The sequence below is a fragment of the Xyrauchen texanus genome, chromosome 41 (assembly GCF_025860055.1).
Source record: "Xyrauchen texanus isolate HMW12.3.18 chromosome 41, RBS_HiC_50CHRs, whole genome shotgun sequence".
Taxonomy (NCBI): Eukaryota; Metazoa; Chordata; class Actinopteri; order Cypriniformes; family Catostomidae; genus Xyrauchen; species Xyrauchen texanus.
In genome coordinates, this window is record NC_068316.1 from 5,050,393 (window position 1) to 5,070,216 (window position 19,824).

The 19,824-nt window shown below is 36.7% G+C and overlaps 1 protein-coding gene across 2 annotated transcripts in view; it reads left to right on the top strand.

Moving 5' to 3' along the window:
- LOC127634302 (guanine nucleotide-binding protein G(olf) subunit alpha) overlaps positions 1-19,204 on the top strand; it is a 35,535-nt gene extending 16,331 nt beyond the window's left edge. For both annotated transcript variants that reach the window (XM_052113795.1, XM_052113796.1), the window contains exons 6-12: positions 13,584-13,638; positions 14,104-14,177; positions 14,359-14,417; positions 14,659-14,779; positions 14,977-15,107; positions 18,759-18,826; positions 19,056-19,204. In XM_052113795.1, coding sequence (XP_051969755.1) covers positions 13,584-13,638; positions 14,104-14,177; positions 14,359-14,417; positions 14,659-14,779; positions 14,977-15,107; positions 18,759-18,826; positions 19,056-19,202 — 655 coding nt within the window. In that variant the 3' untranslated portion in view covers positions 19,203-19,204. The remainder of the gene's footprint in view (positions 1-13,583; positions 13,639-14,103; positions 14,178-14,358; positions 14,418-14,658; positions 14,780-14,976; positions 15,108-18,758; positions 18,827-19,055) is intronic.
- The last annotated feature ends 620 nt before the right edge of the window (positions 19,205-19,824 follow it).

The window sequence follows — 19,824 nt, forward strand, 5'->3', positions numbered from 1 at the left end:
ACCTGACCAATTGAAGCAACGCCAGATCATAACTGCTTCCAGAGGCTTGTGCAGTGGGCACTATGCATGATGGGTGCATCGCTTCATGAGTTTCCCTTCTTACCCTGATGCACCCATCTGTTTGGAATAGGGCAAATCTGGACTCAACAGACCAAATTACCTTTTTCCATTGCTCTACAGTCCAATCTCTATGCTCCCTAGCAAATTTAAATATGTTTTTCCGATTAGCCTCACTAACAAGTGGCTTTCTTGTGGCCACACAGCTGTTTAGTCCCAATCCTGTAAATCCTTGTCACATTGTGCATGTGGAAATGCTCTTACTTTCACTTTTAAACATAGCCGTGAGTTCTACTGTCGATTTTTTTATGATGTGACTTCAAGCATTTAGTTATCTCCGATCATGATCGTTCAAGATTTCCAACCACATTTCTTCCGTGAAGTAACCTCTTTGCCATGACCACGGGATACATCTTCCGACATAGTTGTTTAAGAAATGACAAGCTACACACTGCATCAGTTAGGGTTAAAAGAATTGTTGCCGGCTGAAACATATTAATTACTGCAATAATGTTCCAATCATAGACTCTTTAGTATCAGCTTATTTAAATCCAAACCCAATTTTTTTTGGCCAGACATTGTAACACCCTTTAAAAATGATCAGGGTCAGGTGAACCCGAAACCTGCCAAATACCAGCCCAGTCAGGTGCAGATTTCCCCATTTCGATTCATGAGCTTTCAATTAAATTCTGATTCCAAATGATTTGATTCTGATTCATTTGTGTATATTTCAGTAATAATGTCCATTTTGACTATATATGTGATACAGCATAATCTGAGAAATTATTTCTTTATTATAATGCTATTATACATGGAACCTTTTAACTTGGTTCATTACGCAAAAATGTATTTAAAAAAATCACATCCGGGACCAAACAATGCAGTTCAATTGCTATTTATATTTAGAGACATAATAAGCACACAATCAGAAGTAGACTTTAAAGTAAAAGACTGATCTTGGGATTTTAAGAATCAGTATTGTGCTCGTACAAAATCAAATAAAGATCACAATTTACTGAGAAATCTATATTTATTCCCAGCCCTAGTTAATGCAACTCCCCCAAATAGTTGATTTAGAGAATATGTAGATTTGCTCATCACTACTGTGTAACAGGTGCACGTAATAGTGAAACAGAATGTGCAATCTCATACACGCAAACACACAGATTTAGAATCTAACTTCATATATTGTAGTTGCCAGTTTTATTAGCTGTGGAGATTGAGATGTTTGTACGTCTACCGATGACTGCGTGTTAGAGTAGTGTAAGTGTTTATTCTGTCGAACAATGTCTGTGTATCAGGTATATAAAACTGAGGAGGGTGGGCAGGTCATGGGAGTTGGTCAGCAGTTTGTGGGACACAGATAGCATCACCAGCTATTGCAGTGCCTGACACATAATGGCGACTGTTGTCTCTCTGTCAGAAAAGGCCTGGAGAAACTCAGACAAACTGCTCTCAATACGAGCTTGTTCTTTGTGGAACACTGTTACAATTCTGAGAATTCTTCTGTTATACAACTTCAAGTCAGTGTCTGCTCAAACATGTTTTGGGGTGTTTTGTGTTTATTTTAGAAAGCTTTAGAAGGATGTTTCTAATAAAGTTTGAACATTTAGCATTGCTTTATCGTTCTAGAATTACTTTGAGATCAGGTTTGTTTTTGTAAAACGTCTTAATCCTGTCGTGAACTGTAAAGCCGGAAATAAACTTGTCAAAGATACGTGCACCAAAGATGTGCCAACATATTTCCAATGCGTGGTCTGCTTAACGTGCATTTTTGCGTTACTGTTGTGGAAATAAAACCTCAGTACTCAAGGCCGTGATAGAGTCTGTGCCATTAAACTGAATTTGTGTTTATTCCGGTATGTTGCTATTAATTTAATGACTTAATATATTACTTAGCAATATTTTGTTCAAACTATTGCTTCACCATGACAGTAGTTGACTTGAGAGAGAAAACGTAACATAGAACCGAACAGTTCATACTAATGTCCGGCTGCTATTGGACCCCTTGTGGCAAAGTTGAGAATGCAACGCATACTTGCGTTATGGCATGAAACATGTCAGTTTGACACAATTTGGAAGGCAACAATGCATGAAATTGTGCTTGCGTAGCTGGAAGCATCCGCATTTACGTACTTGCATAGAGGATGTTTTGCCTTAAGAATGTAATGCCTGTCGTAAGGGATAAGCTTAATTTTATGTTATTGCCGTTCTTGTCATTCTATACTAATTATTTGCCCAATAAGTAATTTTACACAGAACAACTATGTTCAGAGTTAAAGCAGAATTTTATGTTTTCTTTTTATTGTATTTTGTTATATATATTCTGTTTACAGCATTGTGGTGAATAGTGGTCTATTGATTTTATTTTTTTTGTAGCTGATACTGGTGCTGATAATTAGACAGCGCTGTAGCCGATAGCTGATATAATACTGACACTTGCTGTATATGTACAATTAACTTATAATAAAATGTCATTTTGGCAAATGAGATGAACACAAAATTGCGTAAATAAAAATGAAAACCTGCATATGTTACCAACATTTTTTTTTTTTTTTTTTTTTACTATTATTAAACAATTCACAAGATACACTGACATGAAAATATATTAACAGAAACATTGCAATACTCACATTTTAAATTTTTGTTTTAAAATAAATGATCCCCTTTTCTTCCAGGGGTGGTAGTCAGCGTCAATACAGCGTCAATGTATTTGTTTAAAATTTATTGAAACAGTATTTTTACACACATTATGTGCATGTAGCCTTTATGTGTTTTACAATATTAATATTAATCAATTGTACCTAATTGTAATCAATTGTAAAAAGACCTAAATTTAGTGTAAACATTTATAATAAGTTTTATTAATATTTAATATTTGTTAATACTAATATGGTAACGCTGTACAATACGGTTCTATTTGATAAATGCATTCCTAAATGCAGCTAATTAGTAATTAGAGTTGTCATTTTTAGTGCATTTATTAATCATGGTTATTGTTAACTTATGAAAATACAGTTTTTTGTTCATGTTGGTTCAAAATGCATTTAATAATGTAAACATATACAACTTTTAGTTTAAAATAAATTAGCTTATGTTTAAATTAACATTAACCAAGATTAATAAGTGCTGCCAAAGTATTGTTAATTGCACTACGTATCTGTGCTATCTAGCAGCATTTGTGGTTGAAACGTATAATTGCAAGCAATTTGCAGAAGAATGCGTTGCGTCAGTCGTGTTATGGCACTGCTCTTCTGGCAGATTAATCTCCCTATTCGAGCTTACCTGGATATCGACTGTGTGGGATCATGACTGGAGCCGGAGTCATAACATGTTATTTTATTGTTGATATTCTGTTATACGATTAAACATTTGAAATGGAAATATTACTTGCTTTGATGAAGATAAACAACACTCTTATTTACGTATATGAATGAATGAATTTTACACTTAAATCTCTTTTCTGACCCTACACTCAAAGCACTTTTAATAAGAGAACGGGGACTCTCCTCAGGCACCACTTCTGATTTCAGAAGTCATACATTTTAAACATGTCACAGTAACTTAATCGGACAACGTAGATACAATGCGATCGGTTAACACACGAGTAATGTTCGATTCATACAAGCATGACAAGCCATATAAGCTTCATCAATCCTACCAGAAAACATATCCAAGCGTTATAGCAGGTAAACAACTTTGCCAAATGGATAACAGAAAAACATCCATCAAGAATGCAGCGATGCCGTCCTGAAATGTGTCACAGTGACTGACTGACCTGAACAGCGTAGTTAGATTCTCCAGCCGTAACACGAGACAGCCGGCACTACTTTCCTGTGTGTGCGGACATGACGTAATGACACAAGGATGAACATCATAAGCCAGTGATTTTGCACCAAATCGAACCTGACAGCTCAAAATACAAATAATTGTTATATGCTTACAGAAGTGAAGTGAAAATAACTTTTGTAATTGCATAAAAAACAGTAGTAGTGTGATTTAGCAGCCCAATACCAAGTTAATTTGTGCTAAAATATTGTCATGTTTAATTGGACACGCAGTCTTTTACGTTAACAACAAGTGTTTTCTTGTCCCTAATATGCTGATGATATGGTTAGTTGTATTTTATTATTTGCATTTAGCATTTCTTTTTACCAGCTGTCCACGACCCAAATAAAACAGACATGCAACCCATTTTTGGTTGTGACCCACCAGTTAAAATCCACTGATCAATTATATCTGTGAAGTTTAAAATAGAAGAAGAAAAAAATGGATAAAACTGAAAACCATAGCTTGTCATTTCAAACCACTGAGACACACACAAACACACATTCGTATGCAATACTGTTGGCATGACCAAAATCAAATTGTTGTGATAGAAGGACACTTATAAAGCAAAAGGGACCAGTCAGAGCACGAGAGATCCCAATTGTGTGTGCTCTGCAGGCCCGGCTGTATGGAGATTGTGGTTGGGCTGTCTGTACCCAACGCCTCCCTCTCTCCACCAGAGCTTATGTAAAGGAACAGAGCGGCCGGGGCAAGCTGAGCTATTTATAGCATTGCACTGCAGAGCACTCACTGGTGGAGGGCGTCACGTGTGTGTGTGTGCGCACCGCCGATTCAAAGGGAGTATCCCGGCAATGCGCGTAAACAAAGGAAGGTCAGAGAGAGAAGGTGAGGAGCAGAAAGGGCCTGTGTTTGTGTATGTGTGTGTATATGTGTGTGTGTGGTTATATATCAGGCCCGCATAAGTGCTTAAATGCATGGCCGTAACCACCATAGACATTGAGGAGGATATGTCCCGCCCCAATATTCATAATAGTGGTCTACTGATATGGGTTTTTCCCATGTTTTATTATTAAATAATTACACTTGTAATATATTTGTACATTGAATATGTGGTTACATCCTTGTTTAAAGGGGATCAACATTCACTGATATACAGCGGCTCATGGGCTCTCTCTCTCTCTCTCTCTCTCTCTCTCTCTCTCTCTCTCTCTCTCTTTCTGTCTCTCACTTTTTTCTTACATAGATGCACAAACACGCACACATGCAGTTGATAAAAATAGCAACAGATTAGTTCCTTTTTTTAGTATTTGGGTGTCTATATAGGAGAAATTTGCCAGCATGTAGCAAAAAATAGAATGGGCGCAGCACAAATGCTCAAAACCACGGAAACCAATAATAGTTTTTAAATCATAATGTCATTATATTAAATACAGGTTTATTACTTTGATTTTCATTGCACAAATGAACTGTGCCATGTTGGTTACTTAAGCAAAAGTAGGTTACTTTAAGCTTCAGGTGTTAGCCAGGGCTCAACAGTAAGGATTGTTTCTGTAGTTCAGATTGTTACTTGTCCTGCCAACATTAACATAACTTTAAAGGGACTATTCACCCAACAAAGAAAACATTGTCATCATTTACTCACCCTTATGTGGTTCCAAACACGTGACATATTTTTTTCTGTGGAAAGGTTTTGTATATTACATGAGGAAATATTTGGTCCGAAAGCTTCCTCAAACTTAAAGGGATAGTTCACCCAAAAATATAAATTCTGTCACAACACAAAAGGAACAAAAAACAAATGATTAATGATGACAGTATTTTTGGGTGAACAATCACTTCAAAGCACAGACCCAAGTAACCTTTCACTCTACACCTTTAGCTCTTGGGCGGTTGAAATCTCTGGGGAATGTGAAACGTGTTCAAACATTCACGTATTGTTCAGTATGAACTGGATTTACTGGTTTTGGAATGGCTCCTGGTACAATTTCCTTGTGTTTTGTGCTCTAAATAGTTTTTCAAAGTTTAGTGTGAAAATATAGTGCTATATAAAGAGTTCATAGATTGTTTTGATTTTTTTTTGTTTTTCAATTTTATGTTTATGTTATGTTTACTATATTCAATTGTGTGAGATATCGTCATTATATCGTCCTATCAGCCACCCTGCTCTCTGGATATTGGCATCGACCACTAAATAACACAAATATGTTGACCACTACTGTAGAATCAACCACTTGATCCTAAACAGTGTACTACACAGGGGTGGTCGAGTACAATCTGGGCTCAATTATCTTCTCTTTTGTGCAGAACATTCTCAAGAAGAAAAACCAGGATGATACAGGTGAAACTCGAAAAATTAGAATATCGTGCAAAAGTTCATTAATTTCAGTAATTCAACTTAAAAGGTGAAACTAATATATTATATAGACTCATTACAAGCAAAGTAAGATATTTCAAGCCTTTATTTGATATAATTTTGATGATTATGGCTTACAGCTTATGAAAACCCCAAATTCAGAATCTCAGAAAATTAGAATATTGTGAAAAGGTTCAGTATTGTAGGCTCAAAGTGTCACACTCTAATCAGCTAAACACCTGCAAAGGGTTCCTGAGCCTTTAAATGGTCTCTCAGTCTGGTTCAGTTGAATTCACAATCATGGGGAAGACTGCTGACCTGACAGTTGTGCAGAAAACCATCATTGACACCCTCCACAAGGAGGGAAAGCCTCAAAAGGTAATTGCAAAAGATGTTGGATGTTCTCAAAGTGCTGTATCAAAGCACATTAATAGAAAGTGAAGTGGAAGGGAAAAGTGTGGAAGAAAAAGGTGCACAAGCAGCAGGGATGACCGTAGCCTGGAGAGGATTGTCAGGAAAAGGCCATTCATATGTGTGGGGGAGCTTCACAAGGAGTGGACTGAGGCTGGAGTTACTGCATCAAGAGCCACCACACACAGACGGGTCCTGGACATGGGCTTCAAATGTCGTATTCCTCTTGTCAAGCCGCTCCTGAACAACAAACAACATCAGAAGCGCCTTACCTGGGCTAAAGAAAAAAGAACTGGTCTGTTGCTCAGTGGTCCAAAGTCCTCTTTTCTGATGAGAGCAAATTTTGCATCTCATTTGGAAACCAAGGTCCCAGAGTCTGGAGGAAGAATGGAGAGGCACACAATCCAAGATGCTTGAAGTCCAGTGTGAAGTTTCCACAGTCTGTGTTGGTTTGGGGAGCCATGTCATCGGCTGGTGTTGGTCCACTGTGCTTTATTAAGTCCAGAGTCAACGCAGCTGTCTACCGGGACATTTTAGAGCACTTCATGCTTCCTTCAGCAGACAAGCTTTATGGAGATGCTGACTTCATTTTCCAGCAGGACTTGGCACCTGCCCACAATGCCAAAAGTACCAAAACCTGGTTCAATGACCATGGTATTACTGTGCTTGATTGGCCAGCAAACTCGCCTGACCTGAACCCCATAGAGAATCTATGGGGCATTGCCAAGAGAAAGATGAGAGACATGAGACCAAACAATGCAGAAGAGCTGAAGGCCGCTATTGAAGCATCTTGGTCTTCCATAACACCTCAGCAGTGCTACAGGCTGATAGCATCCATGCCACGCCGCATTGAGGCAGTAATTAATGCAAAAGCGGCCCAAACCAAGTACTGAGTACATATGCATGATTATACTTTTCAGAGGGCCGACATTTCTGTATTTAAAATCCTTTTTTTTATTGATTTCATGTAATATTCTAATTTTCTGAGATTCTGAATTTGGGGTTTTCATAAGCTGTAAGCCATAATCATCAAAATTATATCAAATAAAGTATTGAAATATCTTACTTTGCTTGTAATGAGTCTATATAATATATTAGTTTCATCTTTTAAGTTGAATTACTGAAATTAATGAACTTTTGCACGATATTCTAATTTTTCGAGTTTCACCTGTATATCTGATTAACAGCGTGAAGTATGTTATTTTCAGAATAAGGGCAACCGAGGGTGATTTAAATCAAATATTTTTATTAAAAAAAGTTTAAAATAAATTTGAGAAGAAAATATCAGCTATTTTTATATGATAATGGCCAAACAATATAAACGATATATTATATATATGATATATATATATATATATATATATATATATATATATATATATATATATATATATATATATATATATATATATATATATATACACTCACCTAAAGGATTATTAGGAACACCTGTTCAATTTCTCATTAATGCAATTATCTAATCAACCAATCACATGGCAGTTGCTTCAATGCATTTAGGGGTGTGGTCCTGGTCAAGACAATCTCCTGAACTCCAAACTGAATGTCAGAATGGGAAAGAAAGGTGATTTAAACAATTTTGAGCGTGGCATGGTTGTTGGTGCCAGACGGGCCGGTCTGAGTATTTCACAATCTGCTCAATTACTGGGATTTTCACGCACAACCATTTCTAGGGTTTACAAAGAATGGTGTGAAAAGGAAAAACATCCAGTATGCGGCAGTCCTGTGGGCTTAAAATGCCTTGTTGACGCTTAGAGGTCAGAGGAGAATGGGCCGACTGATTCAAGCTGATAGAAGAGCAACTTTGACTGAAATAACCACTCGTTACAACCGAGGTATGCAGCAAAGCATTTGTGAAGCCACAACACGCACAACCTTGAGGCGGATGGGCTACAACAGCAGAAGAGCCCACCGGGTACCACTCATCTCCACTACAAATAGGAAAAAGAGGCTACAATTTGCAAGAGCTCACCAAAATTGGACAGTTGAAGACTGGAAAAATGTTGCCTGGTCTGATGAGTCTGGATTTCTGTTGAGACATTCAGATGGTAGAGTCAGAATTTGGCGTAAACAGAATGAGAACATGGATCCATCATGCCTTTTTACCACTGTGCAGGCTGGTGGTGGTGGTGTAATGGTGTGGGGGATGTTTTCTTGGCACACTTTAGGCCCCTTAGTGCCAATTGGGCATCGTTTATATGCCACGGCCTACCTGAGCATTGTTTCTGACCATGTCCATCCCTTTATGGCCACCGTGTACCCATCATCTGATGGCTACTTCCAGCAGGATAATGCACCATGTCACAAAGCTCGAATCATTTCAAATTGGTTTCTTGAACATGACAATGAGTTCACTGTACTAAAATGGCCCCCACAGTCACCAGATCTCAACCCAATAGAGCATCTTTGGGATGTGGTGGAACGGGAGCTTCGTGCCCTGGATGTGCATCCCACAAATCTCCATCAACTGCAAGATGCTATCCTATCAATATGGGCCAACATTTCTAAAGAATGCTTTCAGCACCTTGTTGAATCAATGCCACATAGAATTAAGGCAGTTCTGAAGGCGAAAGGGGGTCAAACACAAAAAGTGCCATATTACAAAGTTTGAGTAGCATCAGAATAGTATTCAAAACTGATGAATGTGCAACAAGAATTACATTTTTTTTTTGGATCATAGAGTCCGCTTGTATACTACGGTATATTTTGATCTACAGTGCATAAAGCCATCTGTGAAATTTGTTTTAATTGTTTTAATTTGACCTTTATGTCAAAACTGCTCATATGTAAAACATTTGTACGTGCAAAACAGCACAAGACAAAGGTGGGGACTCAGCATGTACATCTTGTCATTACACATACTGTGCATGTTGTTGTTGGCTGAAAGACACCCTGTTCCTTGTGTTTTAATCGCATACTCTGGTCTTCTCCTACACATAAACAAACATGCATCTCACCAACTGTCCAATGCAGATAAAGGGGCCTTCTTATAGTCATACAGATATATGGTTGCTGTTGTTTTAGAGAAACAGTTTAAAGAGATCACACAATAAGAAAATTATACTGAGAGAGATGATTTATGTTAATAGGAGTGTTGTCGATAGAGCTGTGGTTACTTTGTGAGTACAGATCACAGGGAGGAAATCTTCACAACTCAATGAGGTTTACATAAGCAGAGCAAACAATGCGCCCTCTGGAGGTCAACATTGGAAATACAAGTGCATGTTTGGTTGTGGCTTATATGTTGGACAAGTTGGATAGGTTAAACAGTGAATCAAACACGCATTTAACCAAGAACAAAGGTATATACAGTGTCGTTCAAATGTCTGAGACCACATAGAAAGTCTGGAATTAAAAATCTATTCATTTCACCACCATGCCCACATAAGGCCAACTATAAAATGAGCACATGAGGTGACATCACTTCCTCTGAAGCCATTGCCCAAAACTTTTATACTCTGAAATAGTCAGAATGCCAGAAGTTTGCGAGGAGTCATTTTTAATTTGTACATTATAAAAGAACATTTTTATATAATGTTTTGTTTGTTAGATGACAAGTTCTGAAATGCCATTAAGATAAAAAAAAATGTTTAAGAAATCAAATCTGCGAGTCTTCCTGATAGAAAAAGCGTCAACACTACAGTAAGCTTATGTTTGTTAATTTAATGGTAGCCAGCTGGTAGGTAGCTGTGCAGTGTGTAAATATCACTCCCGTGGTCTCAAGAGGCGCACTAGCGACTGTTGCTAGAATCTGTAGCCTTTAGCTTCCTCGTTAGCACACCCGCCTCCCATGCCGGGGTCCCCGGTTCGAATCCCACTCAGAACGGTTCGAGTAGGACCAGTTACATTAACATAACAATTTGTTAACTAACAATAAATGGTAATTTTACTGAACTTTTTAATCTTGTTTCGTGTTAATAACAATGTATACTAATACATTTTTTTTTATTTATAAGTTGTTAATGTGTCAAACTAACAATGAACAATTGTATTTTTAAAATTAAAGTTAACTAAGATTAATAAATGCTGTAAAATTAGGTCTGGATATTTATTCAGATTTCCCGATTCGATTCCAATTCACATGCTCTGGATTTCATGTGATTTCGATTTGATATCTATTCATTTGGGTATTTTTCAGTTATAATGTGAATTATACAGGGGACCTTCTACTTTATGAAAAAAATAAAGAAATTCTTAATTCGTTTTTCATAATTTTGGTCACATTTTGTCTTTTTAGAAATGAATAAATCCATGTATTCAATCAATAAATAAGAGATTTCATATATAGTTTTTTTGTTACATGTTTATTGTTAATTGCTCAATTTTTACTATTTACAAGTATTTACATTGATTAATTGAACACGTGCTAAAACTGGTACTGTCTCTTTAACAAAACCAGAATTATGTTCAAGAGCGTCTGTAAATGATCGCATATTAACGAGAGATGACTCAATTGGATATATCTTATCTGTGCTATGCCTGATTAGAATCAAATGTTTATTTTTTTTGTTGGTTTTGATCAACAACTGACTGTTAAGAACAGAAAGGGTATTCAAAAATACATTATTTAATGACAAATGGGTCACGTGGATCTCTTATTTAAACATACATGGAACAACTTATATTCTCCACATGTAGTGAAAGGATCTTGCTGCTTTATACTCCACTACTATAATACACAATTACTAGTGAGTGAAATGTAAACATTTTACCAGCCAGTTACCAAAAATACAGTTGAAGTCAGAAGTTTACATACACTTAGGTTGAAGTTATTAAAACTAATTCTTTAACCACTCCACATATTAGCAAACTATAGTTTTGGCAAGTCGTTTAGGACATCTACTTTGTGCATGACATGAGTCATTTTTCCAACAGTTGTTTACAGACAGATTGTTTCACTTTCTATTGACTATCACAGTTCCAGTTGGTCAGAAATGTACACACATTAAGTTAACTGTGCCTTTAAGCAGCTTGGAAAATTCCTAGAAGTGATGTCAAGCCTTTACACAATTAGCCAATTAGCTTATTATAGGCTAATTGGCTAATTTGAGTCAATTGGAGGTGTACATGTGGATGTATTTTAAGGCATACCTTCAAACTCAGTGCCTCTTTGCTTGACATAATGGGAAATCAAAGAAATCAGCCAAGAAAAAAAAAATTGTGGACCTCCGCAAGTCTGGTTCATCCTTGGGAGCAATTTCCAAATGCCTGAAGGTACAATGTTCATCCGTGCAAACAATAGTACGCAAGTGTAAACACCATGGGACCACGCAGCCATCATAATGCTCAGGAAGGAGACCCATTCTGTCTCCTAGAGATGAACGTAGTTTGGTGCGAAAAGTGCAAATCAATCCCAGAACAACAACGGACCTTGTGAAGATGCTGGAGGAAACGGGTAGACAAGTATCTATAAGTCAAGGTATTGGAGTGGCATCACAAGGTCCTGACCTCAATCTAATTGAGAATTTGTGGGCAGGACTGAAAGTTTGTGTGCGAGCAAGGAGGGCTACAAACTTGTCTCTGTTACACCAGTTCTGTTTGGTGGAATGGGACAAAATTCCAGAAACTTATTGTGAGAAGCTTGTGGAAGGATACCCAAAACATTTGACCCAATTTAAACAATTTAAAGGGAATGCTACCAGATACTAACAAAGTGTATGTAAACTTCTGACCCACTGGGAATGTGATGAAGACATAAAGCTGAAATAAATAATTCTCTCTACTATTATTCTGACATTTCACATTGTTAAAATAAAGTAGTGATCCTTAATGACCTATTGTGAAATTGTTAAAAACAGAGTTTAAATGTATTTGGTTGAGGTGTATGTCAACTTCTGACTTCATCTGTATACATTTTAGTCTCATTTACAAAATGTAGATGTCCAAATTTGTATGAAAGTTTCAATGTGCATGATTTCCTCTCATTGTGGTAAAGGGTTGTGCATAAAGCAAAAGGTCGATCTTGGGATTTAAGAGCTGAGATGGAGACAGCTCAAATGAAGATCGCTATTCATCGGAAAATCAGTATTTTTCGCACCCTTAGAAAAAATATTGTTCATTGTTAGTTCATGATACCTAATGTATTAGCTATTGTTAACAAATACAAACTTATTGTAAAGTTTTACCGAAAAGCTTGCAAGAAGTCCAGTATTTATAAAAATGCAACATTTTGGTCATGTGACCTTCATCAGGCATTATTTATTGTTCTGTTGTATTTATTATAAATAACTAACTGTGAGTTTTAAGTTATGATCGAAACAAATATTTATCAAGTCACAATCAAGTCTTTTATACATTAAAACCAATTTTCCTTCTAAAAAGTTATAGCTTCTGCACACAAACTCATTTCCCCTCTATCTCTTTATCTTTTTTTTTTTGGCAATGTCGTTACAGATTGTCTTGTCACAAGCTTGTGGGATGAGTCTATGTTTGTCTCTGTGAGTGCTGATAGCACATGATGGTCACAGAGTGTTGGAGTAGTTCTGCCTTTCTGCATGAAAGTGAGGACAAAGAGATGGGCTTGTTATCTAACATACTTGAGCTGCATACTTGTACTAGGGATGTTTTCAGGGGTTCAGCTCTCATTCAGGTCTATTGAGTAGATAAGGCCCTCTGTATATTTGCTGAATATATCTGACACAGCAACAGGTATAATCTTGAGCAGTGGAGTTTCTTTAATACGTTTTGCCACTTTTATATGATCTGAGATAATCAAAATTGTTGTTATCGATGATTAACTGGTCTGGCCAGTTACTATTTGATAGTGTTACTAACACCAAATATGTTGTGCATGTAATTATGCTTTGATACTGTACTCACACTGTGGAGTTATGTTCAGTATTAAGAGATTACATAGTGAAAGATACGAATGCATCAGCTTGGTGTTTTGTTTTTTTATTAATTTGAAAAATGTACACTTGTAAATTTGACATTTTCTCTGTATTTGTCTTTACAGTTTTCTTGACCGGATCGATGCCGTAAGACAAAGTGACTATACTCCAACAGATCAGGTAACACAACCAAAGTTCACATGCACGTTCTTACATCCATTATTATGCTTAATAAGCCGCCAACGTGTGTGGTCATATAAACGCATTAAACAGCGTTCCTTTATCACTGTAAGACCTTAAAGGGCGTAAGAATAAACCATTGGGTTCTCACCGGCTTATCAAATGTGCGCATGTTTTGTGCGCAGGCCTCTTCTTGGTTTGACGTCAGAAGCGGAGAATAACGCGGTTATTTTAAATGTCATGTAAACACAGATTCCTTGCTTTGTCGGATTTTTAAATAAGCAGATTTTCTAGATAGGACACTAGATTAAACCCTGTCCCTGTCTTCATTTTACCACATGTTCACTGTAATTTACCTTCATTGTAACTCATGTTATGAGGTAAACTTTACGATTGCCAAATTTCCTCCAGAAACCATAAAACTTGTTTTTCCCCCCTTACACACATCTATCTTTTCTCTTACAGGATTTGCTTCGCTGCAGAGTGTTAACATCAGGGATTTTTGAAACACGATTTCAAGTAGACAAAGTCAACTTTCAGTGAGTCCATTTGCGATTATACATTGAATCTCTTTAAAAATGTAAATAACCACAATTTTCTTCTTGTTATTATCTTATTATTATAAACTTTAGTCCTGTTGTGTTTAGCAGCATCATGTCTTCAAATGTCCACTAGAGAGAGCCATCCTCCAAACTCATTTATGTCTTTCTTTATTTGCAGTATGTTTGATGTTGGAGGTCAGAGAGATGAAAGGAGAAAATGGATTCAGTGTTTTAATGGTATATTCATTTACATTTAAGTGTGTACATTGTGAGAGTGGACATACATATATGTTAAACATGCTTTTAACAATTTTATTTGACCTTAAATACCTAAGTATTTGGAAAATAGATTTTGTGTTGTGGTCTTTAAGTACTTTTAAATGTATTGGTTTACTTAAAATTTAAAGCTTTTAAAAAATACAGGGACACATTTATATTCAGCATGTGTTTGGGGCTGATTTTCTCTCATTCTCTGCAGACGTCACAGCGATCATCTTTGTGGTAGCGAGCAGCAGCTACAACATGGTCATAAGGGAAGACAACAACACAAACAGACTACGGGAAGCACTTGATCTTTTTCGCAGTATCTGGAACAACAGGTGACGCATTCTCTTAATTCATTCTCTTCATCATATTAGGTATACACTGATGCTTCTTGGAAACTGTCCATATCTACTCACAGTGTTCAACACCAGTATTTACAAATGTGTTTCTATTATTTGCAACATGCTTTTAGTGAAAGTACAAGCTTTATTGACCCTTATTTGTGTCTATTTTGTTCTCTGTTTGTTTACAGATGGTTACGGACGATTTCTGTCATATTGTTCCTCAACAAACAGGACATGCTGGCAGAGAAAGTTTTAGCTGGGAAATCCAAAATCGAAGATTATTTCCCTGAATATACTCGCTACACCATACCAGACAAAGGTAGAGAGTTCTCACGCTGACACCTTTAAAGGAATAGTTCACCCAAAACAACGGCTGTTGTGCATTCACAAGCGTGTTTATGTGAAAAACTGTGTTTCAACCCTCTACGTACACATTGGAGAAAGAATGGCCATTGGCTAGTAAATTTTTGTTTTTACTTGCCAGACTTTTAACGACTTAAGATATTAAGCTAACCAGGAACAGGGCATCTTCACATATGTTAATGCAATATACTATGCAAGATTGTGAATTTTATTTAGTGAAATTGAACCACTAATTAGCTTCTTAAAAATCTACAAATTTCACATAAATTTATACGATGTAATGAAATTGCAATTTTAATAATGATACAAAATGCTGTCACTGTTTGAAAGGTCATACACATTTTAACAAGATATTCACAAAGTTGAAACCTAATAATGAAAATGGAATTACGTGTCTAATAATTATGTAATGATTATATTAAAAAAATGATGTACTATGCAAAAAAATTATATTGTTTTTAACCAAACCCCTGCATACATGCCGCAAGAGCCTATTTGTTAAATTCTGTCATATTTATAGTGTTTTTTAAAAAAAATATTTCATAATGTCTGATTGTCCCTTTTAAATATGAATAATTTACAAATTTATTACACTTACTACATGTTTGTTTATATGCATTTGTGTGATTTACATTAAGTTTACATTGATATGTATAACAAGCACTAAATTGGTACCGTCTCTTTAAGAGAAATAGTTTACGGTAGTTTCCGCTAGCAAGTGTTTACTGCTGAATGAGCGCAGCACACATTAATAAGAGAGAACTACAACAGTTGTTTTTACCTCATCTGTGCAATGTGTGATTTAAATCAATATTTCTTTTTTACTTTTTGATCAACAACTAACTGTAAATAAGATAAAGGATATTAGAGACATGAAATGATCTAATCTTTGGACACGCAATACACAGAAAGAGCCAAAAGGAAACTTTTACTTCCATAATGTGTGTTGACTTGCTACTAGAAATATATATTGTACAAGTTCTCAAATTCAAATCTACAAGCGCATGAGTTTTGCATCATTTCTACCTTCTAATAGACATCCAACCAGCACATTACACTGGTCTGTAGCCATGCTGTAAAACAGAGAATGTTGTGTAAACAGTCCATGGAAAGGTTTAACCAATATTGGAGCTGAAGTGGTTAAATAAAATGTAAATGTAGCTAACTATGGCATATCATGGCTGCATGATCACTCACTCACCGTAGCCAAATAAGGTAGATTTCCTACAGAGTGTGTTCGCTCATGAGACACAACAAGCATGCAGTGAACACGAGGCTGAATCCAGCCTTTTCATCGCTAGCTTCTTATTGAGTAAAAGGATCTCAGTGATTCGCCACTACACAGCTCAATTACTGGTGAGTGAAATCTGAATATTTACTAAACAGTGGCTAATAACAGACATATATTAGTCGCAAATGCAAGTGATTACTTTTAGCGCAGAGGGCTGTGTTAGCGCTAAAAGGTTTCGAGTGAGCATATATGCAACTGTGAACAAGTTTCTCTTATGCACTTGTAAATGCACAACAGACGTCAAGATCACTAAAAAACTCATGAAATTTTAGGTTGTTTCACACCAAAATCTATCACATGCCTTCAGAAGACATGGAATACAATGCACAAGCCACATGGACTACTTTTGACACTTTTTATGTCCTTTATGAGCTTTAAAGTGAGTCTCTGTCAACTGCCATTGTAGTAAAAAGACGGACGGGATATACAGTTGGAGTCAGAAGTTTACATACATCTTAGCCAAATACATTTAAACTCGGTTTTTCGCAAGTCCTGACATTTAATCATAGAAAACATTCCCTGTTTTAGGTCAGTTAGGATCACTACTTTATTTTAAGAATGTGAAATGTCAGAATAATAGTACTTTTATTTCTTTCATCACATTCCCAGTGAATCAGAAGTTTACATACACTTTGTTAGTATTTGGTAGAATTGACTTTAAATTGTATAACTTGGGTCAAATGTTTTGGGTATCCTTCCACAAGCTTCTCACAATAAGTTTCTGGAATTTGAGCTCATTCCTCCAGACAGAACTGGTGTAACTGAGTCAGGTTTGTAGGCCTCCTTGCTCACACACACACTTTCAGTTCTGCCCGCAAATTTTCTAACGGGCTCACAGAGGTCAGGGCTTTGTGATTGACACTCCAATACTTTGACTTTGTTGTCCTTAATCCATTTTACCACACTTTGGAGGTATGCTTGGGCTCATTGTCCATTAGGAAGACCCATTTGTGACCAAGCTTTAACTTCATGACTTATGTCTTGAGATGGTGCTTCAATATATCCACATAATTTTCCTTCCTCATGATGCCATCTATTTTGTGAAGTGCACCAGTCCCTCCTGCAGAAAATCACCCTACAACATGATGCTGCCACCCCCTTGCTTCACAGTTGGGATGCTGTTCTTCGGCTTGCAAGCCTCACTCTTTTCCCTCCAAACGTAACGATGGTCATTATAGCCAAACAGTTACATTTTTGTTTCATCAGACCAGAGGGCATTTCTCCAAAAATTATGATCTTTGTCCCCATGTGCACTTGCAAACTGTAGTCTGTCTTTTTTATGGCGGTTTTGGAGCAGTGGCTTCTTCCTTGCTGAGCAGCCTTTCAGGTTATGTCGATATACTGTAGGACTTGTTTTACTGTGGATATAGATACTTGTCAACATGTTTCCTCCAGCATCTTCACAAGGTCCTTTGCTGTTGTTCTGGGATTGATTTGCACTTTTCGCACCAAACTACGTTCATATCTTGGAGACAGAATGCGTCTCATGGTGTTTATACTTGCGTACTATTGTTTGTACAGATGAACGTGGTACATTCAGGCATTTGGAAATTGCTCACAAGGATGAACCAGACTTGTGGAGGTCCACAATTTTTTTTTCTGAGGTCTTTCTGATTTGTATTTTTTTATTTTCCCATGGTGTCAAGCAAAGAGGCAATGAGTTCGGAGGTACATCCAAAGGTACACCTCCTATCAGAAGCTAATTGCCTAAAGGCTTCACATAATTTTCTGGAATTTTCCAAGCTGCTTAAAGGCACAGTTATCTTAGTGTATGTAAACTTCTGACCCACTGGAATTGTGATATAGTCAATTAAATCTGGAACAATCTGTCTCTAAACAATTGTTGGAAAAATTACTTGTGTCATGCACAAAGTAGATGTCCTAAACCACTTGCCAAAACTATAGTTTGCTAATATTAAATCTGTGGAGTGGTTAAAATGTTATTTTTTAGTTTTAATAACTTCAACCTAAGTGTATGTTTACTTCTGACTTCAAATGTACATACAAAAATGATTAAAACAAATTATCCTTTTGTGTTCTAAATAAAAAAGTAAGTCATGTGGGTTTGGAACAACATTTGGTGAGTACATTTATTTGACAGAATTTTCATTTTTGGGTGAACTATTCCTTTAAGATTGCAAACTGCTCAAGATTATTTGTTCAATTTTCTAGTTTTGTGAAGATTTTGTCTGGACACACTTTATCTTATAATTCTCAAATGCTAAAATGCTTTAGTTGATAACGGCAGGTAATGCTTGCATTAATATTAGTAAGTAACACTTTTGATGTTTGTGTTTATCAATATTTCTATTTTAGTAACTCCAGAACCTGGAGAAGACCCCAAAGTGACAAGAGCCAAGTTTTTCATTCGTGACGAGTTTCTGGTAGGTTTTTTTTTATCTTCTTAATTTTGTACTATCGGGAATTTTATCATCGCTATATCCAGGCACTGAAATTAATAAAATATAAAAAATTAATACCAAAGTAATGCAAATGTCTATAGTGAATATCACGTTTTCTAGTTATGCTCAGCTATGAAATATTGAATATGAATATAGTGAAATGTTAATTTATGTTTAATTCAAATTAACTTTTTGCCTCTATTATTTACAGAGGATCAGTACAGAAAATGGAGATGGCCGTCACTACTGTTACCCCCATTTTACATGTGCAGTGGACACAGAAAACATCCGGCGGGTCTTCAACGACTGTCGAGACATCATCCAGAGAATGCACCTGCGGCAGTATGAACTCTTGTGATCTCACCTTTGATTTGCCGGGACCCTTGTGCTCTTTATAAAGCTGTCCTCAAACTCCCCCTGCCCAGCCCACACCCAAAACGAGGCCAAAACCGCAGACGAAGAATACTACTGATGTATGGAAGACCACCCTTCTCTCTTTTAGTTATTATTTTTCTATCATTATTTAGGGCAGTCGGGTGGATGATGAGGAGTTTCACTGGGTTTTTCCCCCATGTTTTTATTGTATTCATTGTTTTTCAATTACCTTTATTTTTGCCATTCCATGAAGCCTCTGGCTACCTCCTTATTTCTTATTAAAATTAAAAGTATATAGTCGTGCATATACGTGCTGGTGCCTGCCAGTTTAGGAAGATTGCATCAGTTGTGACCTCCAGGAGCCCTAGTCTTGCACCCGACCTTCTGACCATTAGGGCTCTCTGCTGCTTTCTGTGTCTGAACACTGAAGAGCGCCCACGGACAGAAGCGGGGTGGGTTGGTGGGGGGCGGGGCTTGTCGGACACTGGGTAAAGGAGAACAAGTCAAAGACGTGAAGTAATGCACTTTTTCATCAGGTTTTGATTGATGTATTTGCTTTCTGAAGATGGACACAATGTAGCATCACAACATGAATATCTGTCCCA